Genomic DNA, 27,204 nt, shown 5'->3' with positions numbered 1-27,204 from the left:
AAGTTAACTCCGACGTCCTTCTATGCGTCAATTCATTTTTTAAAAATAACGAAGTTCCCCCGCCGGGAATCGAACCCGGGTCTTTTGCTTTCCGGGCAAACGCCTTGACCACTAGACCACAGGGCTTCTTATTTTTTCTAAGTTTCATCAAGTTAACTCCGACGTCCTTCTATGCGTCAATTCATTTTTTTGAAAGTGCCCTCACCGGTAAGTTTTCTCGCTTACTGACGTATCGAGTCTCCGCTCGGTCTCTACGACTTCACAGCTCTATGGTGTAGTTGTAGCTACGAACAAAAGTATTTAGAAAAATGTGAATCGTGTTCATATGTAAATGTTTCCTTGTCAAACGAATTTATGATAAATCTTTTAATACCAAATAAAAATAACACATTCACTTAACAAGAACTTATTCATCAATCACTATCATTGTGGCACAAAGGGGTTGGTACATGTGTCGATTGTTTTAGATCAACAAAAATTCTAAAAAAGATTGAAGTCCTCAAAATTAATGATATCATTGTTTTAAGTCTACTCTACATCAATAAATTTAAATGGTCAAGTAAAAATGATAATTGCTTAATCAAAGGAATACCCACTTCTAAAATTCACATTTGTGGTTCTACCAAGAAGACTAGAAAGAAGGAGAGTCAACTCCGTACATTGGAAATCGGACAAAATATGTCCTGTACCTCGAGCTTCTCAAATTTGCCAATTTGGTGCTGATTGGGTTCTACGTATAAAGTTAGTTATTTTGTCAGTTATTTCCGCAAGAATACTAGCTGGATAAAAATTGATAATTTGTTCGTTGCTAGCAAAAACTGGCGAAGTAATGCAAAAAATGCTTACATATTTTTTTTTAGAACGAACAAAATTAATACGGATAGTACCAAGTAATTTTATATACTTTTTAATATTATCGTTTTTTCTATCGAATGATTGAAGGACTTTACAAAAAGATGTGATATCTAAACAAAAAAAAAAACACAGTTTTTTTTACAAAAAGGAGCGTCAAGTATTCGAAATCCCCACTAATTATGTGATTATAGTAATTTTATTTTATATTGGAATTTATTAATTTTTAAGATACAAAAAGATATACCAACATAAGTCAAGAAGGAAATATTTAACGCAAATATCTAAGTCTTAATCTTTGACAAAATTTTATACTTGACCCCGCCCGGTTCTTCCCAAATAAAATTTAAAGACTTTCACACCAATGCAGATCTACTGAAATTTAGTAGTCGTTCTACATAAATGTATGCGCAGTCACAACCTCGCGACTTTATTATAGTAGTTTCATATACAAGAGACAAGAATAGAGCGTGACAAGTGTGATTTTTTTGAAAATCTATGAAAAGTATTTGAATTATATTAAATTAATGTCTTAGAGCTCAAACGCACGACAAGCTAACTTTTGCTTGTAAACATGGCTGACGTAGTTCTGAGTGATCTAAGAATGCGCAACACGTAAAATTACTAGAAAAACCACGATGGCTGGGGACATATTACTAGTTTTATGGGAATTAGGACGGCCATGTTTACAAGTTCGACACAACCCAACTTGTTGCGCGTGCTCAGTGCGCTTTACAAGCAAACGTTAGCTTGTCGTGAGTTTAAGCCCTAACTTGTTACACATGCTAGTGCGCTTTACAAGTGAAACTAGGCTTATCGTGAGTTTAAACCCTTAGCTTATTAGCATTGTAACTGAATTCAACTATATTTTTTGGTGATATCTTGGAAAATTGCATAGTGGACACTACTTTTTACACTGTAAAATATATATTCGGCGCTCGTGTCATATTGTGTCATATGCATTCATTATTGAATTGTTGATTGACGAAAAAAGTATATAGGTATATGTATAATGTATATATGTTTGTGCTGGCATGCTTTTGAGGACATTTTTCAGAAGATAGGGTGGGGGTATATATAAGTCTATAAAACTCAGACAAATCATTTTTTTTTTTTTTTAATGTTTTTATTTAACGTCGCATCAACATCCAGGGTTATTAGCGACAATTATTTACAATATATACATTTTTATATACATATAGTTTTACATTATATTACTATTATCTGTTATTTGTTCTTTTGTTTATTTTTTATCTTTTTTCTTTTTTAACAATTTAAATTTGGCTGAAGATTTTTGTCTGTTTAAGAAGGGCTATGATTTTTTTGTAATTTGGGGGTGATAGGCAGTCTCTAACATTGTTTGGTAGATTTAGTCTTCTTCTCGTCGGTGCCGTGTCAATACATTCAGTGAGTATATGGGTCCGGACAAATCATGTATGATAGTTTTTATACAGATAATTCTTGTTTAAATTGCATTTATTAACAATTAAGTATAAACAAATGATTTTGAGGACATTTACTTATATAAACTGAATTTCGAGGACGTCTCTAAATATATATATATATAAAAAAAAAGGGTATATAAACAAATAATTTAGGCATATGTAGACAATATATTATTAAAGAAAATATATATTACAGCTTTTATAAAGATATTTTTTTCACGCCCACATACAGACGAAAAACTATAGATAAGATATTTTGGGGACGTTTCGATATATATAAATTAAAGTTTTAGTGTACTCGATCTTTCAGCAATAGTAAATGTTCAATTAACAATTACATGATACCTCTAAAGAAAAATTTGTTCAAAAAATTATTTTCTATTTAAATGAGATAGACGTGGTCTTATTTGTACAGATAGAAACAAAATTTGTAGAAATATAAATGACGTAGAAATGGCATGGATTCTGGAAGAATGTCTTCAAACAATGTTTGAGTGGAGGTCAACTAAAAAATTAAGTCTTGATGATTAAGTACAAAATAATAAAAAAAAAAATTAACAATGATTTTTCATGTAAATAAAACGCATGACGTTTTCACGTCATGAGTTTGTCATTATTTCACACTGACTAGATTGTTGTTGGATGCATATTGTGACAAGAAAAAACTCAATGTTCAACTTGTTTATGGTATAAAATACAATCTATAATAACTTACTGCTTGGATTTTCATTGTAAAAATAATTTCACTATATTGAATTAATTAAATTGGAAATCAGCACTAAGTGTATATCTAAATATTAAGGTTGTTTTCAAATCGCATGATCGGGCGACGTTTTGGGTTCACAAGGGTACCTATAAAACTAAGTTAAAAAGAATATTTTAGCGCCCTCCCATGCCTAAAATTTTTGTACTTTACTGATGCGTCTTTGATTGTATAGGTTTAGACTGGCCTCTATGTAAATACGCTAACACTACCCCAGCAGCAAAAATTTAGATCGTGAAACGTCGCTTTTACATACACTACTACACCGTTCATTGTATACTCTATATAAATAATAAACATTTTATAAGTAATAAACATTTTATAAATAATAATGCCAAACCAAATAAAATTTAAAGGACGATTTGTTAAAAAAAAAGTATTAGACACTTATTTTAAACGAAGTGAAAATATGCGTGTACAGAGGAAAAATATGCGTTCTAAATTGTTGTCAACAAAATTGGAGCCTAAAGAAAGTGAGGTTATTACCGAGAAAAAAAATGTTGTCCAAGGAAGTCGTATTGTTAATGTTGAAGAACTTGCCAATAACATGATATGCAGCAATTGTAATGATGATCTAGTACTCAGAAATATTATACGAGAAGATACAGAAGGTCTTCATTCATGTTGGTGCATCAAATGCGAGAAGTGTAATGGCATAACAAAAGTTCATACTGGCAAAGTTCGTGTTGCTGAAACTGGGAAGTTTGCAGATAATAATACACGAGTGGTTTTAGGTAAGATTAATTTTTCAACATGTAACATTATATATTATATTATATGAGTGTAACTTTTTTAATACTAAAAATCATTCTTCTAGGTGTCATACATTCTGGTTCTGGTCGTACAGCATTGAACAAGTTGCTGGCTTGTGTTGACATGCCAACAATGTCAAACCACATTTAAGAAAAATATGAAGCTGAAATCGGTCCAGCACTAGAAACATTGGCTGCAGAAAGTTGCAAGAGAGGTGCTGAAGAATAACGAAAATTAACAATTGATTGTATTAAGGATTTATGTTTTAAATTGTAAGTTTGGTCTCGGTGCTTTGTCACAATCGTTCAATTGTTTACAGTGCTTACCCCAATTTATATTTTTTTTTTATTGTTAAACGACGATAAATTCTTGGAGATGATTATTTCCTAAGTTTAAATTTTAACTTGAATCAACGACATGACCATACACAATGTCATTGTTTTATTTAATTTTAAACTTCAATAACAATATTGATATTGTAATTTTTTCACTTATCAATAACTTAGATAATTTTTTAACAATCATAAACAATTGTACATTATATTTTTAAAAACTGTATGTCACTTTTACATGGCAGTAAACAATTGTACATTTTTTTTTCTTTTAATATTAAATTTCAATAATATTGGTATTTTTAAACCATCATTATAAATAATCAAATTTTTTTTTAAATAATTTTTTAACGACGATAAGCAATTGTATATTATTATTTTTTAACAAATATTGTGTCACTTTTACATGGCAATAAAAAGTTGTAAATCATTTTTTTTTTTTAATTGTAAATTTCAATAATATTGGTATTTTAAAAGCATCAATATAAATAATTAAAATTTGATATGAATAATTTTTCAACGACGATAATCAATTGTACATTATTCTTTTTTTTTTCAATGAAATAATAATTTTATAGTCATTATTATCAATAATTTAAATGACAATCTTAATCACTTGTATTGTTTTTGAGATGTAATAAATTAAATGGAATATAAAATATATTTGTGTCTTCATTTATTTACTTATGTATTTTCGTATTTGTTTGTTTTTTAGACCAACTGAAATTCTTGATGAAATTTATCCTGAACTAAAGAAAATCTATTTATCAGTTGATACAAATGATGAGCCAATGACACCTGACCTGGTCAAGATCTTTAATGCTGCTGTAGGAAGTGTTGTAAATATTATAGTTTCTTATGATATGGGATGGAGTAAAAGAGGCAATGGGAAAAGTTATGACAGCCTGAATGGTTATGGTACTATAATTGGATATTTATCTAAAAAAATTCTTGATTTTGGCACAAGAAATAGAAAATGCAAGAAATGTGACAATGGTCATAGCCCTGAAACTCATTCTTGCAGGAAAAATTATCAAGGTAGTGCCAAAGGCATGGAAGCAAATGTAGCTGCTAGTTTAGTAAATGAAAGTTCAATTTTAAAAAGTGCTGGTGTTAGTGTCAGAGTTGTTGTTGGTGATGACGACAGTTCTGCAATTTCTGCAATTTTACAAGGTAGCACTCACAAAATCTTCAAGTTATCTTGTCGTGTTCATTTGAAAAAAAACTTTGTAAAAAATCTTTACAAGTTAAAGCAAAGTTATCCACAACTAGGTAACGTAGGTGTGATTGCTCATCTAAAAAAATGTTTTGCATATGGGGCATTCCAAGTCAAATCACCGAGTCATCGGCCTGACCCCTACCGATTCACTTGGTGTATTTTGGACCAAAAAACGACCTTATTTTTTTTCAATTTTTTTCCACCATTTTTACACCATAAAATAATTTTTTTTTTCCTACTATCGAGTATTTCTCAAATTAGACCAGGTTTAAAATTCTGAAATTTTTCCTATATCATCTCGAGGTAAAAACAAGTCACCCATAAAAATTTGGGAATGGGCCGAGAATAATTACTAATTTTTTTATAACTGATTAAAAAAAAATTTTTTTACGAATTTTAAAAATAGAAAAATTTAATAATGGTTTCTTGTAGAGAAATCAAAAATAAAAATAAATGATATCTTGATGAATTTTGTTTTTCCCTATATTTAAGGATGGAAAGATCGAAAAACTGCGATGCTCAAAATTCAATTTTTGAAGCTTTTACCCTCGAAATATGGAAAGAACCAAAATTTGCCCAGATATCATTTATTTTTATTTTCGATTTCTCTACAAGAAACCATTATTAGATTATTCTAAAATTAGATTATTTTAAAATTGGTAAAAAAATTTTTTTTCAATCAGTTATAAAAAAATTAGTAATTATTCTCGGCCCATTCCCAAATTTTTATGGGTGACCTGTTTTTACCTCGAGATGATATAGGAAAAATTTCAGAATTTTAAACCTGGTCTAATTTGAGAAATACTCGATAGTAGGAAAAAAAAAATTATTTTATGGTGTAAAAATGGTGGAAAAAAATTGAAAAAAAATAAGGTCGTTTTTTGGTCCAAAATACACCTAGAAAAAAATTTCTAAATGAATCGGTAGGGGTCAGGCCGATGACTCGGTGATTTGACTTGGAATGCCCCATATGCATTGGCACAAAATGCAGGAGACGCTGAAAAAATACGTAGTAGTATTCTAGTCATTGGTGAACACGTATATGGTAATCATGAGAACTGTGGAGCTTGGTGCCAAAAGGAAATGAAAAAACATACCATAACATTGACGAATGAGCCACTACGACTTGCACTAAATGAATTACTCATGAAATATGCTTGCAATTCAACCAAGTTTTCTGTTGCTGCAACAAGTCAACTAAATGAGATATTCAATGGTATTGTGGCACATAAAATGCCGAAAATTCAGTGTCATAGCCTGACTGCATCTGGAGATTATCGAGTGGCAAGTGCAGTGCTGAATTTTAATGATGGTGAATCATACTTGATGAATATGGAAAAGAAACTGGGCATGGATCCAGGAACATACACTTCCAAGTTTGCCATGTTTTTGGATTCTATCAGACATCAAAGATCAATAAAAATAAAAACAAGAGAAACAAAAAGAAGACGTATAATGCTGACCGAAGAAAGAGAAAAATTAAGACAGAAAAATGAAAAAGTTGAAGGTGTCCAGTATCAGAGAAACTGTGGTATAGAAATTACTGCTGACTGTATACAAGTGGTAGCTGAAATTGCATTTGATATCAATGAACTTGATGTACCAAAAATATCAGATGATTGCCAAATTGTATACTTTGACTTGGAGACATCTGGCTTTGCAAAGACAGCTGACATATTGCAAATTGCAGCTCGATGTGACAATCGGTCATTCTCAGTTAATATTAATCCAACACAACCAATTCATCAAAAGGTAACAGACATCGTAGGATTGAGAAATATCAGGGGTGAATTGTACTTTCATAATGTACTAGTCAACTCTGTAACGTTACACGACTCTCTAATGGCATTTCATCAGTTTTTAATTGTACACTCAAAACCATGCTTGTTAGTTGCACACAATGCATCATTTGATAGTACACGTCTGTTACAGGCTATCAAGCAGTGTTCTTTGTTGAATGATTTTAATTTTATTTCTGGTTACACAGATACTTTATCAATACTAAGAAAAAAACTGCTTGATAGGAAAGGTGAAGGTATGTTTAAGCTCTCAACATTGGCCAAAGATTTGTTAAGCGTTGAGGCCAATGACAAGTTTCATGAAGCACTATATGACGTTGAAATTTTAGAAAAAATCACTGCATTGATGATATCTAAAAACGAGTTGGTAAGCAACAGTCAAAGCTTTTTTGAGCCATTATTTTTCACCACCTTGGCTCCTTTAGCAACTATTACATCTAGCATGATGATTAAAAGACTATCAAAAGCATCGATCACGTATGAAATGCTAAACAAAATTTTTATAGAAAAAGGTGAAAAAAGTCTACAAGAAGTATTGGCAGATGCCATTGGGCATAAGAAAACAACACAAAAAATTCTTGAATTCTTTGAAAAAAATCCAAAGATGCAGACAAATAAATTATATATTTAGGATAATTTTGTTGAAAGAAGAATGTTTGTTTTTTCCTTTATTTTTTTTATCTAAAATGATTATTACAGGTACTTTTAATAGCAGTTAAGGTTGTTTGTAAAAGACATCGTCGAACCAATATTTGTAGTTTGAGGGGCCCGTATATCGTAACGCTATATTTCATGCCCGGGTACCCAAAATTTTGTTGCGCTTCTGTCTCAAAAACCGGCTTTTAAGTGTGTCCGTGCATATACAGACAGACACTAACACAACTGCTAGCAAGCAAGTACAGTACACAGCTACATTATATGCTTGTGTATGTCACGTCTGTGCGCATCACTTGCCGCGAGAAAGCAAATATTTTTTTTTTTAAAACTTGAATAACTTTTAAAATCCGTGGCAAACATAACTTATTTTTTCAAATTATATTCGTTTTTTTCTTATCTACAATTTGATAGAAAAAAAAAAGTTTTCGAGTAGACAACGAATCTACTATATGCTGTTTAAGAAAAAAAAAATTGTTTCGCACTATTCTCGTGTATAAAAGTTGTCAACTTTGACATTCATTATCTATAAAAAGCCGAGGCAAAAAAAATTGAAATAAATTGTCAAGATAGATAATTATTTCATTTAAAAAATAAGCCTAATTAAAAAAAAATCGAGTAGAAACTCAAATATTTACAAACAACCTTAAATTAATAAATAAAAATTAAAAAAAATTATAAAAATTAGTGGTTTTTTTATTGAAAAAGCACCTGATGTATTTTTAATATTTATTCAAAAATAAATTATTTAATTGAAATCATTTACTTATTTAAAAATAAATTATTTAATTGAAAATATTTATTTATAAAAAAATAAATATTATTTATTAATTTATATATATACATTATACATATATATATATGTTTTTATTAATGCATATATATAATCCTTTAGATTGTTTTGAATAAGTTGTTGGTGTTAGTGTGCGCGATACACGAAACAGAGAAAAAAGATGAGAGAGAAAGCATACAGTGTTGCCACGTCTACGTTTTTAATGTGACGTCAGTCGGCTGACAGCTATAAATTTTACAACTAATTAATTAATATCTTTTAAACGGCACTGAGGAAATTAATAATTTTTTTTCCATAATTTTCTAAATTCTACAAAGTACAAATCTGTAGAAAAAAATCAAAATTTAAATTAAGAGTTTTAAAACTATAAGCGCAAACGTACCTATACTCCCTATGCTTGCGTGTTAAAGTTGTCAACTTTGACACTAATTATCTGGAAAAAAAAAAAATCGAAAATTAAATTACGGAAAATCCATTTGAAAACAACCTTAATATTAAATTGCGAATTAGTACTAAGTGTATATCTAAAAATATACCAAATCAGTAGTTCAAGGACAGTCCCTAAATTCGCTGTTATATTGATGGACTAGTCCTCAAACTATGAAATACACAAATTCATATACTCATACGTATAATATGAAACTATGAATTTGTGCAATTCGTAGTTTGAGGACTACCCTGGTGGAAATATTACTCCGGCATTTCTCCGTTTTTGGCTGATTTCCGGAGAAATTACTCGGGCGTGAGGTTGGTGGTGGCGAAATTACTCTGGGATGAGGTTAATGGCGGAGGAATGACTCCGTCATGAAATTAATGGCGGAGAAATTATTTCGGTATGGAATTGATGGGGAACAAATTATTCCGGCATAAGATCGGTGAAGGAGAAGAAACGTCATGACCGGAGATTATTCCGAGGAATTATTCCGGCATGGGAGTAGTGCCGGAGAAATTATTCCGGCATCGGATCGATTGCGGAGAAATTGTTCTGGCATAGGATTAGTGCCGGAGAAATTATTTTGGCATGAGATCAGTGAAAGAGAAATTATTCTGGCATGGGATTGATGGCCGGGAAATTATTCCGGCATGGAAGGAGTGCCGGAGAATTTATTCCGGCATGGGATCAATGGAGGAAGAAACTCCGACATACAACTAGTTGTGGATTAATTTTTCCGACATTAATCCCATGCCGGAGTGATTATTCAACCATCAATATCATGTTGGAGTAATGACTCCGGCATAAGATTAATGTCGGAAAAACTAATCCGCCACTAGTTTGATGCCGGAGTTTTTTCTCCTCCACTGATCCCAAGCCGAAATAATTTCTCCGGCACTAATCCCATGCCAGAATAATTCCTCCGGCACTACTTTCATGCCGGAGTTTTTTCTCCTTCACTGATCTCATGTCGGAGTAATTTTCCTACCATCAATCTCATCTCGGAGTAATTCCTCCACCATCAATTTCATGCCAGAGTAATTTCTCCGGAAATGGGTCAAAAACGGTGTAATGCCGGAGAAATGCTGGAGAAAGCCGGAATAATGGCGGAGAAATATTTCTACCATGGTAAACTATGATATAACATTGAATTCAGGGACTGTCCTCAAAATACTGACTTTGTATATATATTTAGATATACACTTAGTACTAATTTGCGATTTTAATTATTTTAATGTAATAAAATTATTTTTACAATGAAAATGTAAGCAGCCAGTTATTATAAATTTTATTTTACATCCCTTACTTGTATCATATTCATTATTTTTATGACAGAACTCATCCATCACTGAATCTGCCAGAATGATGTTGAAATAGTATGGATACTGGAAAAATGTCTTCAAACAAAGTTTAAGTGTAAGTTTACTAAAAAATTAGGTGTTGATGATCAAGTACGCAATAATAAAAAAAAGTATAAACAATAATTTCTCAGAGATGCATGTTCATACAACACATGACGTTTTCACGTCATGAGTTTGTCATTATTTCAAACTCACTAAATTGATGTTGGATACATATTGTTACAAAAAAACAACTCAATAATCAACCCGTTTATGATATAAAATACAATTGATTGCTGCTTTGATTTTCATTGTAAAATATAATTTATTCTATTAAATTAATTAGATTGCGTATAAGTACTAAGTGTATATCTAAAAATATACAAAATCAGTATTTTGAGGACAGTCCCTTAATTCGCTGTTATATCAATGGACTTGTCCTCAAACTGCAATATGCACAAATTCATCAGTTCATACGTATAATATATAAATTTGTGCATATCTTAGTTTGAGGACTAGTCCATTAATATAACAGCGAATTCAGGGACTCTCCTTAAAATACTGATCTCGTACATTTTCAGATATACACTCACTACGAATTCGCAATTTAATTAATTTAATAAAATATAATGATTATTACAATGAAAATCTAAGCAGCAAGTTATTATAAATTTTATTTTACATCCCTTACTTGTATCATATTCATTATTTTTGACAGAACTTATATCCAACAATAATTTTGTCAGTTTGAGATAGTGACAAACTGATAATGCTAAAATAGCATGTATTCTGGCAAAACTGTCTTCAAACAATTTTCGAGTTAAACACCATTTAAAAATTAAGTCTTGATCATTGAGTACAAAAAAATGGAATGGGAGAATGGATTGATTAGATTTTTAATCAAAATCTAAGCAGCAAGTTATTATGATTATTATTTGACATTTCTATCCATTCCATTTTTTTGTCCTCAATGTTCAAGACTTAAGGTCACGGGCCAGGTTTCGGAACGCTTAAGGAAAATTTTCGTCTAAAACGGCTTATAAAACTACCAAAAAAATACATTTCTATATATATTTTTTTTTTTTTCATTAAAATAGTCTTTAAAGTTATCAAAAAAAAAATATAAATAGTAAATAAACATAAGGGTTTATTTATAATGATTTGTTTATGATTTTATAATGATTTTTGCCCAATGGCCGAGTTACGGAACGATTGAAAATCTGGTGCCATAGTTTCGGACCGTGTAAGTACGAGTTACGGAACGCTCATAAATAAATTGGTCGTACAGGGAAAAATAATTGTAAATGAATACTTATAAAGTGTTTAAATGTTTTAGTAATCTTTTTCCTTTATTTAAATATAAATTTCAATAATATAAATAAAATAAGAAGGCTCTAAAACAGTCATCTATGAACGCGCATTATGTTTTTTTTTTTTTTGTTCTTTTTTTTTAAGTTTATCATATATTTTTTTGAATGCAATTGTTATTGTTTTATTTGTGTAATCACGTTTTTTATTTTTAGTTCTCATTTTAAATATTTAATTTTTTTTCGAAAAAGTAAAAAAAAAATTAAATAAATAAATTCAACAATTTTAGGTTAAACATGGTGAAGATAGGGAATCCGTGATCGGGCCAAGCATTGATTTTCGAGACCCAATTACGGATTCCAGTATTATTAAATAAATAATTAATAAAAAAAAAATTATTTATTAAAAAATGAAAGAAAATTAAATTTCGAATAGATTATGTCTCATATGTATTTTTTTTTATACTTACATAATATCATATCTTAACAAACAAAATAACACATACTCTTAACGTTCAGGACTACGACAAACTACGACACTACCGAAAAGTGGTGGAAAAGTTTTTACACGATATTTTATTTTTTTTAAGTGATTAATACTAGAGTTAAACATTAATCCTTTTTTTTTCGCCAAAAATAAAAGTTTTTCTTTGTAATAGAATTTTTCTTTTCATCGTATATATCAACAATAATTAATAAATATAATAAATAGACTTATCGTTCCCTAACAGGGCCGCGTTCCGAAACCTGGCCTGTGACCTTAATTTAAAAAAACAAAAAAAATTTAGTTTCTTTTATATCCGTATATGAATATTTAAAATAAAACTGCTAGGTGTATTATTTACTATTCTCATTAATTGACTCGAATAATTAATATACTTATACAGGTATTAGTGAGTAACATCTGTACTCAATTCTTCAATATTAAAATAATATTCTTAACTAATACTTCAGAGAAAAATCCACTATACAAAATACATATCTCACATGTAGACTATTTGCTTCCACACTTACGATACTTCTGACGTAGGTATTTTACTATAGTATAGTCGCAATGTAATATAGGCGTATGTAATACACTATGCTTGGTTCACGATAGTTCCCTCAGGTTTGGTTACGTATTTCATAATCCAATCAGGTGGACCGCGCCCCTCTACCATTTCTAAAACTGAGTTAGGCTCCCGAATTAGTTCTCGTGACTCCCACGGTTGTTGGCTTCCGAGATAACCAACATGGCTCCCCCTGGTGATTTTGAGGAGGATGGTGAGAAATCCTCGTTGCTAACCTTGGCCAATAGTTCTCGCCGCGCAGGTCAGAAAATCGGTTACAATATATATATATATATATATATGGGGCATTCCATGTCAACTCACAGGGTTTTTTCCGTCACCCTCACAGATTTGAAAACGAATATTTTTTTTGGGTTAGTCATCGACTCAGATGTACCTCTGATTTTTTTTTTATTTTTACCATCATTAACCGCCGAGCCAGAATCAAAAAACACCTCCTTTACAAGAGTAAACTACGATTTCGCCATTTTTTAAAAATCTGATTTTTTTACTGTAAGAAGTAGAGCAGAAGATGAGCTTAATTTCCAAATTTCATCATGGGATAACGATGGGTTCATTATAAAAAAAATTTTTTTCCATGACAAAATCATTAAAATCGGACAAGATCATATGCCCAAACAACAGGTTTTTGTTTTATAAATTTTCACGATTACAGGAAAAATACGAAAAAAATTCCCACGCATGCGCAAAGTGGTTAAAAATCAAGTTCAATTATCGAAAAAACGGCTATTTATCGGTAATATATAGTACAGCTATTAAAATAACTATTGATTCTTAAATTCAATAAAAGTGATCGATAAAACTCGTCAAGGAAAAAAAAATGACATAATAAAAATTTGACATCTCGAATAAATATTCATTGTTTAGCTATAATTACAGCTATAGTAAAAAATCTAACGGCTAAGTAAATCGTATACATGTTTTGAAAAAATATCGATACTTCGAAAACTATTCGAGATATCGAAATTTTTATTATGACATTTTTTTTTCCTTGACGAGTTTTATCGATCACTATTATTGAATTTCAGAATCAATCGTTATTTTAATAACTGTACGATATATATAAAATAGCCGTTTTTCGATCATTGAACTTGATTTTAACCACTTTGCGCATGCGTGGAATTTTCGTATTTTTCCTGTAATCGTGAGGAAATTTCCTATAAGAAACAAAAAAAAAACCTGTTGTTTGGGCATATGATCTTGTCCGATTTTAGTGATTTTGTCATGGAAAAAAAATTTTTTTATAATGAACCCATCGTTATCCCATGATGAAATTTGGAAATTAAGCTCATCTTCTGCTCTACTTTTTACAGTAAAAAAAATCAGATTTTTAAAAAATGGCGAAATCGTAGTTTACTCTTGTAAAGGAGGTGTTTTTTGATTCTGGCTCGGCGGTTAATAATGGTAAAAATAAAAAAAAAATCAGAGGTACATCTGAGTCGATGACTAACCCAAAAAAAATATTCGTTTTCAAATCTATGAGGGTGAGGGAAAAAACCCTGTGAGTTGACATGGAATGCCCCATATATTTTTTTAAACATGCCGGCAAGTTAACAAGATTGTACGCTGCCAGTCTTAAGCCTAGATAAAATGTGAAGGGATAATTGGAAAATACCATGAACTCTGTTGTCGAGACGTAGTTTTAAATTTTATTTGGAAGAACTGGCGGGTCAAGTATAAAAATTTGTCAAAGATTAAGACTTAATTATATGCGTTAAATATTTCCTTCTTGACTTATTTTGGTATTATATCTTTTGTATCTTAAAAATTAATAAAATTCAATATAAATAAAAATTACTATAATCACATACTTGACGGGGATTTTTGAATATTGACGTTCCTTTTTGTAAAAAACCAAGTGAGCTTGTCAATAGACAATAATGAGACATTTACGGAATCATTAGATAGTTTGTCAAAATAATGAAAAACAATGAAACATTCACATCAAGTGAATTTAAAAGTGCACTATCAACACCATTAGTTAGAAAATCATTAATTTCTAATGCTACATATGTTACTGATTTGCCCAATCATTAATGCTAACAACAGATTCAGACTCATATTATCATTTAGAAGAAAATCAAAACATTAATGACAGTATTCATTTACAACTATCTTCAAACTCAACATTCAACTGTCCTAAAAATCAAGACGATGATGATTGTGATGATAAAAATACGACATTTAGATTTTTCAGATGTTACATCAATGAATCGTTGACATTTAGCCTACATTTTATTAAAAAATTGAAATAATTATCAATTGACAATTAAAAAAATAATTTAAACTTAAAAATTAAAATTAATCAATGAATTAATTCAACTATAATTAATTGTATTCATATGAACGCAAAAAAAAAAAAAAAAAAAAAAAAACTCATTACACTGGTTTGCTTCGATTGCTCCATTCCACGAGCTTCAACAGCTGCCTATGGTAAAAGCTAATACACAATGTGACGTCACCGATTACTCTCCTTATAAAACTCCATGAGAATATATAATAAATTAATTCGTCAACGTATGAAAAAAAATATATTATTATTAAAACTTTACAAAAAGATGTGATATCATAACGAAAACAAAACCTAGTTTTTTTTACAAAAAGAAGCATTAAGTATTCGAAATCGTTTAGCTATTTTATTTTTTTATTACAAAAAGATGTGGTACCAAAAAAATCAAGAATTAAATATATTTTTAATGCATATAATTAAGTCTTAACTGTTGACAAAATTTTAAACTTGACCCCACTTTTTTTTCCCAATTTGAATTTCATATTTATATATATATATTGAACCAGGTAGGTAATTAAAATTCGACTGCTTAAACATAAAAAACAGTATAGTCTTGTTATTGTGTAACCCTAACAGAATTCCATTTTGCACAGTAACAAAAAAACGAATTAAATAAACATATAGAGGGTTCAAGCCTGGGTTGAAAATATTATAAAAAACTAGATATGAATGTGCTCACTTTTTGACCTCAGCCAAGTATTAAACGCCCTTTAAAAATTCAAAGAAATCATTTTCTATCCGGTTGTTTTTTTTTTTTTTTTTGTATGAAAATAAAAAAATTCAGTCTTATGGTTATTATTATACCAATATATCATCTTTCTTTCCTTTACACTGTCGGTTTCTGATCATTGTTATCAATGAAACTGAATAAACAATTCTAAAACACAAAAATCAAATTATGAATAATAAAATTGAATCGATTATGAAATGACTACTATGGAATAGCTCATACAATTCTTTACTAAAATAGCTTATATTGGACTTATTTTGTAGGTTTTTGAAAGATCTATTTGTGAGTTATTTTATATTTGTTTTTCTTATATTTTATAATAGGAATCGAATTGAAATTGAAAAAAAAAAAACTCGGATTTTCTTTGAAAAAAAAGCAATTTCTATCGAAATTATATAAAAAAAGAAGTTAAATTATTTTTCAAAAAATTTTTAGTAACGGATTCCTTCTATTGAAAATTAAAAATTTTTAAAACTCTGGCGAAAGCCTGTGTGGTTGCTCTCGATTATAACAACATCATTATAGTTTCATTTTTTAATCAATTTTAAATTATATAATTAAATGTTTCTTGTATTTTTCGCGCTGACGTGACGTGTTAAATTATGTACATAAATCAAATTACAGATGAAAAAAAATTTAAGGTTATACTTTATGTAATCAATGATCTATCGGCGTCGTTTCATAAATGAAACAATACAAATATAAAAAAAATAAATCATTTGATTTACCTTTTTTTTCAACTAAACAAATATTTTCTTTCAAAACCATTTTGTTTAATATTTTTATTTATAAGAACTTGTCATGGCAATTCGTTTTTTTTTTCAATAACATAATAATTTAAATAACTATTTTATCGATCAAGCAAAATATAACCACAGTAAAGAAAGTTTTACGCATGCGCTTTGATCTTTTTTTTGAAGAACAAATGTTTAACATAAAAATCGGTGATTGTTTTTATTTTGGATAACTTTTGAACAAATTAACAAGAGAAAGTTTTATTCAGCTTAAAAAATTTGATATTAAATTTCTGAGAGCCTGCCTTGATAAAAATCGCTAAAATCACTCCTCCATAACTATTTTCCAACTGTAACATAAAGGATGATAGTGATTGTTATAAGCAATTGTTGATATCTAAATAACGAGTGATCAGAGCAGATTTTATCATGAAAAATTGGCTCTCGGTATCAAATAGACAATCAATGCATGCTTGTAAGTTTAAATTTTCAAGAGTTATGCAAAATATAAAAAAACAGTCATTTTGTGACTTGTGTTCTTAGTTGGTCTCTTATTATTCGACTTTGAAAATTATACGGTGATCATTTTTTATTGATACTAAATCATCTAACAATCGAAATTATTTTCAGTTTTAGTATTTCCATAGAAGAATAATATGGTCCTAATACGATCTTTCTAACTTTGTTACTTTGCAAAATATGATCATTTTTTGAAAAAAGTGTATGAATTCAACACTACAGGCTTCACCTACGTAAAAAAAATGAAAAGGATTACTTATTTTCTATTTATTAACATTATAATTTTTTTCGTGTAAATTATTTAATTTTTAATTATTATGATAGAAATTGCTTTTTTTTTCAAAGAAAATCCGGCTTTTTTTTTTTTTTTTCAATTCGATTCCTATTATAAAATATAAGAAAAACAAATATAAAATAACTAATAAATAGATCTTTTGAAAACCTACAAAATAAGTCCAATATGAGTTATTTTAGTAAAGAATTGTATGAGCTATTCCATAGTATGTAAAAATAAAAAATTTTTAAAAACTTCAATTTCAATTTTTTTTCAATTTTTATACTTAGTACATCCTTATTCATAATAAATTTCAGATTTTCGTTACTGAAATATGTATATGTATTCTACTGTGTTCTTTTAGAAAACGTTAGTCTAAATATCGTAAGTTCTGAATTCAAAGCAGTAAGTTAGATTATTGGAATTGTCGTTTCTTTCCTATGTTATTTAAGGGATTACCTCGGCCAGTCACTAATAATGAGAATGCTTTGAAATTTTTACAGTAGATTCTTGAAATACTGATACATTTTATGTAATTTTTTGGTAATTGTTTGGAAGCTCATTATTTTTTTATTATTTTTCAAAGTTGACAACTTTTAACATGGGCTCTTACGGAGAATACGATTTTTGTCAAAAAAAAGTCCATTAAAATACCGATATCTTTAATTGAAATAATGACATCGTGAAGAAAAACTATTGGGTTATAAAGTGAGACAAAACAAAATGTATGGGAAAAAAATTAAAGAGGTTTGGAGCTTAGTTTTTTTATAATTAATAATTAAAGTATTAAAAAATTCATCTAATATATATGACGTTCTACTATATTCTAATGTACGCTTGGCAACAACGAATAGTGATCCGCCATGTTGTGGCGCGTAGGTTTAAAAACGCCAGTAATAAATCCCACATTGATACACGCATACTGCCACAGCAGCTATATCATACACTAACACAACCGCACTCTCAGTACAACCAACTGTTTTTTTTTTTTGCGGTGTTTCACGATTTACACATTTTTTTAAACTATTGAATAAATGTTTAAAAAAATAAAAAGTTGATCAATTATATTTCAGGGATTAATAATATTAGGTTATTATACAATAATTATTTCAAAAAACTATTGTTTTATCAAAAAAAATAAATAAAAAATTCATCTTTTTGAGGTTGGCAATGGCTCTCGGACAAATGTATTAAACATAGGCTTTATCTCCTCTCCTATATCCCAAAACTTGGCCGAGGTAATCCCTTAAATGAAAAAACTAAATTTGAGGACAGCACTCTCTGCAGAATTTTTTTTCAGGCTCGAATTTTAACTAGGTCATTTTTTTGGGATACCGAAGATATTTCGAGTGTGTCTTTAATATAAAAATAAAAAAAATTAGCGTGGTGCAAGTGCGCGCGAGGGAAGTGAAACTTTTTTCGGAGTAGTTGCATGTCATGCTGAATATCCCACTGAATAATAATAATAATAATAATAATAATAATAATAATAATAATAATACTGACAATAATATTCAAATGTCAATATCATTAGTTAATAATAATTATTAGTATTTATACTTCGAATATTATTATTATAAATTTTATTATTAATATCGTCGCATTAATGGAAGAAGGACGTGCCATTTTTGGTAATTTTTTTTTTACTAGAAGGAAAAGGGCCTAAGTGCCAATTTATGAATTTTTGGGTTTTTCATCCAATTTTAAGGCCTAAAAAAAAAAGGAAGAAGGGCGTATGTTCAGGGAAATCCGCCCTTCATCTGTCATCAAAAATTATTTTGATAACGGAAAAAAGGCGTAAATCCTTGGGCATATGCTCTTTATCCTTTATCAAAGTTTGTTACGCCCTTTTTTTTTAAGCCTTGAAATGAGATGGAAAACCGAAAAATTTATAAATTTGCACTTACGCTCTTTTTCCTTCAAAATCAACGTCTTTGGTACCTATGCTCTTCATCCTTTAATGCGACGATATAATTGATACCATTGATATTATGTATTACAAATATTTTATTAATATTATTGTTAATCATAATATTATTAGAATTATTGTTATTTATTAAAATATTATTCATATACGAACATAGTATAAATAAAATAACAATAATTTCAAAAATATCATCGATAATAGTAATATTAATATAACATCAGTAATAATAACAATAATATTATCGATTTATAATAATATCAGTGATATGAATAATATTAATAATAATATTGACAATAACATTTATCTATAAATATTGATAATCATTAGTATTCATATTTGAAATATTAATACTATTGTGAATAATTGATGATATTATCGAAATTATTGTTGTTATAATTATCATCATATATATATATTTATAGTATGAATAATAATAATAACAATAATTTTATAAATACCAATATCAAAAATTTATATTATCAATGGTATAAATAATAATAATAATATTAATTACGATATAATGTTGTGTAATGTCCTGCGGTAAGCGCCGAACTTTTTTTTAATTTTAGATATATTATATTTTATAAAATTATACATTCAGGGTACAATTGGATACTCCTAACTCTATCTTATGTATTATAAGGGTAACATTTAAGGGAGCAAACGCATCCCCGAGCACCCCCGAATATTCCCGAACTACCCTATGGTCAGCTTTTGCTATTGACCCAATATATCGACCGGTTCACTGGGATCTCTGATTTAATATTTGCTTTAAAAAGTCTTAGAATAATTTTAAGAGTCACCAGCCGAAAAACTGTAAGTTATACTTATTCAATATTTTATTGATTTATTTTGTTTGAATATTTTCAATTATTTTTGGCTACGTAAATTATTAATTTAAACTCATTAAAATCATCTTGGATTTAACTTGTAATAAAGTCTGACCGCATGGTCCAAGTTGTCTTGTTCTTTTAATTTAAATTCAAGTGCAAGCTTTGTGTTAAATTATTTAATCAAATAAATATTGAATACAGTAAATTATAGTTGGCTGATTTAAGCATTAATTTGATTACTAAAAATAATTAATTATTTAAATAAAAAATTAACGACCTTGTGGTCATAAATTTGGTCCTAACTACGACCTGTAAAGTATAGGAAGGCGTTTATGTAATTATTAAATTAAGCACGAGTAAAAGTGATCATCGTTATAATTTTTATTGTAAATTCAGTGTTACACAAGTGCGTCGATTATGTCAAGGTCCATGTTGGTCCAGATTTAACTATCTTTTACTCAACATCAATACTATTGGTAAAATTGAGGTATTTTTATTAAAATTATAAATTTTAATTAAAATTTTAAAATTCTAATTAAAATAAATTATTATAATTTTACCATTTTATTTAACATTATATTATTTGTGTTTGACTCAAGTTTTATGAATTATTTGTGTTTAATTTGTGTACTATTTTTACGTATATTTCAGGTTCCTTTTTACCTCTTCCTACACCACGCTAATTATCCCCCTACCTTTCTAATGTATCTTAAGTGAGCAGGATAAACAGAGTTAATTTAATAACATATCAGGCAGGATTATTTTATAGGGCAATATTGGATTGTCTAATAAATAATCCAGCTACGATATTTCAGTTGTTAATATTATCAATATTAAAATTTTAAATATGATCAATAATCAGTTATACCGTTTAATAATATTTCAATAGAAAAAAAGATTTCAAGTCGCACACGCATACACACAAACCAGCTGACCCTCCGAGTTTGTACGCTATCATACGCTATATGTAGTACATGTTGTATGCTTGCCGGCTTCCCTTCTCTCTATGTAATTCTCCCCTCTTTATCCATTTGTGACGTGGAGCGTAACGCAGCATTGTGACAGAGCGTGTGACTAGCGAGGCCTCAAATTTTGTCGCTACCCTCCGTAAAGAAGTTTCACTTCAAAAATCAAATCAGCCTAATATACATATATAAATGTAGGATTCAAATTTAAGATGTAGGACAAGTAAATGAATAATTGAAACTCGTAATGAATTTTCCGACCACAAGATTATAATTAGCCTTTATTATTAAATCAAAGTATTCTGTACAAAGTCAAATATCGATTATCTCGCTCAGTCCATATTCTTTCATCAATACGTAAATACCTTTCTAGTATCCCGTAACGTTGCTAACTGACTAACAACATATTCACTCAACTTCGTCGAACTTCTTATGGTCTATCTAGTTTTGAATATTACAATCAACTTTGTTATTAAATAAACATATTATGAATGTTTAGAAATATTAATTTTCTATAATTTTCGTTAAAGATATTTTATAATAACTTTCCGTGCAAACGAAATTAGTCACAAAATCAATAGCTAAATGTATATAATGGATCTAAAAAAAAATATGTTTTCATTAAGCATAAATTACAGATGCTCCGTTGCAACATGTCCCAATCGTGGTTTTTATCTCAATGGAGATTTTACTACGACCATGGAACATAATGGCGATGAACCTGATCTTCACTTGCTCAGTAGATCCAAATGGTTGAAAGAACTTCGCGTACAATGTGAAACAGCTATACAGAGTATCAATGATATTTTCAATGAGGTTACTGGCAAACAAGAGTAAAAAATAGAAAAAATATATAGCTATTCAATTTTTAATCTACTCTTTCCTATATATATATATGGGGCATTCTGAGTCAATTCAGCTGGTCATCTGCCTGACCCTCTCGGATTGAGTTGAAAATTTTTTTATATGTTGTTTTTGGCTTCTTATGCAGCCTGAATTTTTTCGAAAATTTTGTGACGTATTTTAGCCGGTAAAGTAGAGTGTTTTAATGTTAATTCTCTTCTTTCATAAAAAAAGCCCCAATTTAAATACAATTCGATTAAAAATTAGAGTGGGCCGAGACGTTTTTATGCTTTTTTTTTTTTTTTTTTCAATTTTTTAAATCCAAAAAAAATAAACAAAATTAAAACATATCTTGGTAAAATTTCATTTTCGGCGTACTTTAGAACTAAAAAGTGAAAAATTTCAATTTGTGACGAAATGTTCGTGAAATTTTCCACTTTTTAGTTCTAAAGTACGCCGAAAATGAAATTTTACCAAGATATGTTTTAATTTTGTTTTATTTTTTTGTATTTAAAAATTTAATTTTTTTTTTTTTTTTTCAAAATATTTTGAAAAAAAAAAATTGAAAAAAAAAAAAAAAAAGCATAAAAACGTCTCGGCCCACTCTAATTTTTAATCGAACACACGTGGATTGAGTACCTTATTTTATGAAAAAAATTTCATGTATTTAAATTGGGGCTTTTTTTATGAAAGAAGAGAATTAACATTAAAACACTCTACTTTACCGGCTAAAATACGTCACAAAATTTTCGAAAAAATTCAGGCTGCATAAGAAGCCAAAAACAACATATAAAAAAATTTTCAACTCAATCCGAGAGGGTCAGGCAGATGACCACCTGAATTGACTCAGAATGCCCCATATATATATTCTTCTCATCAAAATAATATATATTTTCAAACTACAATCTATTATTTGACATTAACTGTGTTAAAATATAATTGTAGGTACTAAGAATCTACTTTGCACCATGAGTAGTTGACATCTGCTGAAGCGGTGTCCAGGGCCGTGACAGTTGTAGCATAGAAATTGCTTGGCAACTCCTTCGGCACTTGTCTCATCACTTCGTATTGGTGGTTTACCAAATATGTCCCTTGAGCCATCAAGAGGTCCATGTCGCTTAGAAGGTGCTTCTTTTATCATACGTTGGTGATGTACCTCTGGCGAAAAACGCATCCCCTGACCAATACGCAGTGTCTCTAGCCCACTTAGCTGTGACGGGCTGGGTGTTGGTGTTCGGGGCCAACAAGGCACTTTTAGTTTGGCCCCATTATTCGATCGATCTTTTCCTTAGCTATTCACTTTTTTAAAAGGGTCCACCGCTTTGAAGTTTGGCTGAAATAGAGCTTTAGCCTCTCTTGGAGCGGTAGCTTTCGGACTATCTAAACGTGAAAGTTCCACACGTGGTATTTTTTCTGAAAGTAACACATCAGAACCAGGCTTCGAGACAATCGACTCAAATTCTGAGTCTGTACCTGAGGTCTGATGTGTCACCTCCAGTGGAACCTGACTATACATTTTCTGGTGCACTGGGTACTTTACCTTTCCACGGAATTGAATTTGGCCTTGTTGGAGTGGTTGCTAGAGTCGCTCCAATTGCTACCAATTCTTAAGCAGCCGTAGCTGCCTGATCTACAGACTTCTGATACTGCTTCAGCTTCGTGCAGACACCTGATATGGCATCGGCTTTGTTTGAATCAGAGGTAGCCACCCTTTTTAATTGGTTTTGGAAAGGCTCCAAGCATCCACCAAGACGTGTTCCTGTGGTTGACCTATGGGAACTTGCGCTGGTGGTGCTGGTATTCCTATAACATCCTCCGATTCACTCTCGCTGTCAGTGTATATTGACTGAGCTGGTGTTAGTCTCATTTTACTGAGATCTTTTCCAGCAGATCGAGTCTGTCTAGCGTTGCCAGACTGATTAACAGAATTTTCTGTATGGGACTCACAAAAAGTCTGTATTTTTCTGTACTGCCATCTACTTTATATTTTTTTTTTATAAGCTACTCGACCGGTAAAGTACAAACCTAGAGTATCGTTCAATAGAGTTCAATTAAAATTTTAATTACAATTATAATAATCAGTTCAAATTAATTCATGTATTAAAGGTATTATCAATAAATGAATGAAAAAAATAATTACAATACATTTTATTTATTTAACGAGTATTCAATACTTAACATATACATATATTTATGTGTTATACAAGTTTTTTTAACGATAAATAAATAATATATCTTTAGTATAATGTAGTTTTCTTTTATCTTAACTAAATTGCATCAATTTAAAAAAAAAAAATAAAGAGAATTAGATTAAAATTTAATAATTTGTTTTTTTTAAAGAAAAAAAAATGAAAGGAAATTAAATTAAGATTAAACGATTTTTATAAAAGTATACCTTCAGCATAGTCAAGATTTATAATCTCAGTACTATTTTTTTTTCTTGATTATTGTACATGGTAGATTTGTGTCTAACAAAAAGCTTGTCAGTAATTTCTAATTCAGCAGCAGGTGTATTCTTCAATAAACTTTTTGTATGCATTATGCCTGTGAGTGTATCATTTTCCATACGATTACGAAGTTTTGTTTTGTTTAAATTTACAGCTGAAAACAACCTCTCAACTGCAGCTGTCGAGTAAGGAAGTACCAGTAAATTGAGCACAAAAGACGACAATTTAGAAAATTGTTGTCTACCATCAGCATATTTTAAATTGAATATCATATTCCAGAACTTATAAATATCTGTAGAACTTTGTGATAAGTCAGTACTCATCAATTCACGCCACTCTCGATCAATTTGATTTCAGTCATCAGTTGGTACTAGTGTTGGAAAACATTTTACAAGTGATATGTGTGATATCGTTATCTGCAAAATTAAATCTCTCAATTATACCTGTGCATGCATCTATATAAAAGCGATGACATCTTAAACGAAAATCATGAAGCTCAGTTGTATTCATTTTGCAGTTATTATTAGCAATTTCATCCATTAATTAACCACCAAGATATATTTTTTGTATTTCTATTTGATGAGAGGATTTTTAAAATGAACTTTCTCAACTGATTGACATTGTTTAGGATCCGATGGCTTAAGAAAAGCAGAAAGACAATTTTTGTATACAGTTGAAACTTTATCATATAGTAAATGAATTTTTGTACTGGTTGATTGCATCTCACGGTTTAATTCTGTAAAATTTGGCAACACTGCATCCAAAAATTCAAACGTCATCTTAACGTCTACTTTTCTAGCTGGTTTAAAATCGTTGTTGCTGTATGAAGATCATCTCCAGCTTTTGTCTCAGCTTTAAAAAATACAAGCAAAGCTTCCCATTGCTCTAAATATCTTTTTACAACTTGGTGGAGTAAAAGCCAACGTGTTGATGAAAACATTAACAGCTTATGTTGTTCTAAATTCAGTATCTCTTGAACTAATTCAAGTTTATGTTTACGTTTATAACTATGAGCAAAGTAGTTGTGAATATTACGTACTAGGGTCTCAGCAGTTTGAGACAGTTGCTTACAAGCATCACTAGCACATTTGTCCCATGAAAGACAGATGCACTTTTGTCTAAATAAATCTGTATTGCTATTTTGTCGTCATAAAGAACCAAGTGAATGATTGCTTCCAGATACATTGTTGGCCCCATCAGATCCATATTCAATCATGTTTGGTTTCCATGGAATTTTATTGTCATCAAAAAATGTCGTAACAACTTTGTATAAATTATTTGCTGTAGCATCATGAACTGGAAGTAATGCGAGAAATTGATCAACAATTTGAGTCTTATCAACGTATCTAACAACCATTGCAAGTTACTTTACTGAGCGTCAGTGAGTTACAAAACATCATTATCAAGAGTCGAAGACCTTCAAGCTTAGTTAAGAAAAAATTCAACAGCAAGTTCACTTAATGATTTGTCGAATGATACAACAAAAACAATTGATATGAGAACTTTTACGAGACCGAAAAAAATGGAAGAATAAGTTTGGAATTAATAATGGAAATGACATCACGAACAAGTGATAATGTTCAGAAATTAAATTATCAACAAGAATCATGAATAAAAATGAATAATGAAAATAATAAAATTCAAAAAGACAAAGAACATGTGTCAGCAATGTTGAGACCATCAGTGTCAGGCACTTATTAATATCAATGTCATTATCAAATGGTCATGAAAGTCTTGATGCATTTCTAAATATGTCACAATTAAATTGTATCAATTTTTTTATCAATTGAACAACTAATTTTAAGGATGCAACAATCCCAGGTAGAAATTGAGCATCCGTTCGACGTCGATTCGAAGTCGAATTTCAAGCTCGGAGCTCAATCCGACGTCCGTACATCTGTCGGTTAGACGTCGAAACGTTACGCTAAAGTAGCCTGGACGGACGTCGGAATTCGAGCTCGGATCGAGGTCGAAAAACGCTCGATTCGACGTCGATCCAGAGGGAGCTCTAACATAATTCTGTAAGTGAGATTGAGGGCAAGAGGTTCTAATTGAAAGAACTTTCATAGTAAGTTGAATAACTTATTAACGTTAATAAAATAATTAATTTATGAATTTGTTGTCCGATTGATTATTTTATCCGTCTTTTATTATTTAATATTTGAAGAATAGCTGTAATTCACTGTTATTGCAAAGGAATTTTATTATTTATTGATTTATTTATATTAATTTTTTCGTTAGTATTTGAATTTATTAAAAATTTATTAAAAAAAGTGATTAATATTTATTTTAGACCTCATTTTATTTAATTTTTATACAAATTTCATGCGTATTAACTATCTATATATATCCCACCATTGCATACTCAAATGTAATACTTTTATTATTACATAAGTCCACCAAATAAATTTGATAAGAGAAATAATATTTTTTATCAGTCAGAATTTATTAATTCATGATAAACATCAGGTATTCAGGTATTCTTCAAATCGAAAATGAGAATTTTTCGACGAAGGTCCATCTAATTCCTTTATAGCCTTTATATATAAAGGAGCAAATTTATATAAAAACTAGCGCATGCATTTTTTATATATGCTTTTCTTATCTGTGTTTATCGTTCCGATTTTGAATTTTTAAGTAGTTGAAAGTTAAATATTATCTCCAAATAATTAGAACCCATGCAAAATTTTACAAAATTTAAGATGTTAGAATAAAAAAAGAAGTTTAAATTTTGAGGATCAGTTTTCATGCATTTGATGCAATCGTTTCCCAAAAATAACATGCTGCCAATAAAATGATAACCAGTAGAGAAGAGATTAATTCTAGAGCTTTGTCTAACTATTTTTCCAGTCATATTTAGATTATCCACGATAAATATGCTT

The 27,204-nt window shown here is 29.6% G+C and overlaps 1 protein-coding gene across 1 annotated transcript; it reads left to right on the top strand.

The window, feature by feature from the left end:
• Window positions 1-3,469: 3,469 nt before the first annotated feature.
• On the top strand, window positions 3,470-21,869 carry LOC122860116. The gene is made up of 5 exons (XM_044163778.1): window positions 3,470-3,794; window positions 3,878-3,947; window positions 4,861-5,318; window positions 6,356-7,526; window positions 21,671-21,869. Exons 1-5 carry the CDS (start codon window positions 3,470-3,472, stop codon window positions 21,867-21,869), a joined length of 2,223 nt encoding a protein of 740 aa, XP_044019713.1.
• Window positions 21,870-27,204: the final 5,335 nt, after the last annotated feature.

The sequence above is a fragment of the Aphidius gifuensis genome, linkage group LG1 (genome assembly GCF_014905175.1).
Source record: "Aphidius gifuensis isolate YNYX2018 linkage group LG1, ASM1490517v1, whole genome shotgun sequence".
Classification (NCBI taxonomy): Eukaryota; Metazoa; Arthropoda; class Insecta; order Hymenoptera; family Braconidae; genus Aphidius; species Aphidius gifuensis.
The sequence above is the reverse complement of the archived record's forward strand: the minus strand, read 5'-3'. Positions and strand labels throughout refer to the sequence as shown.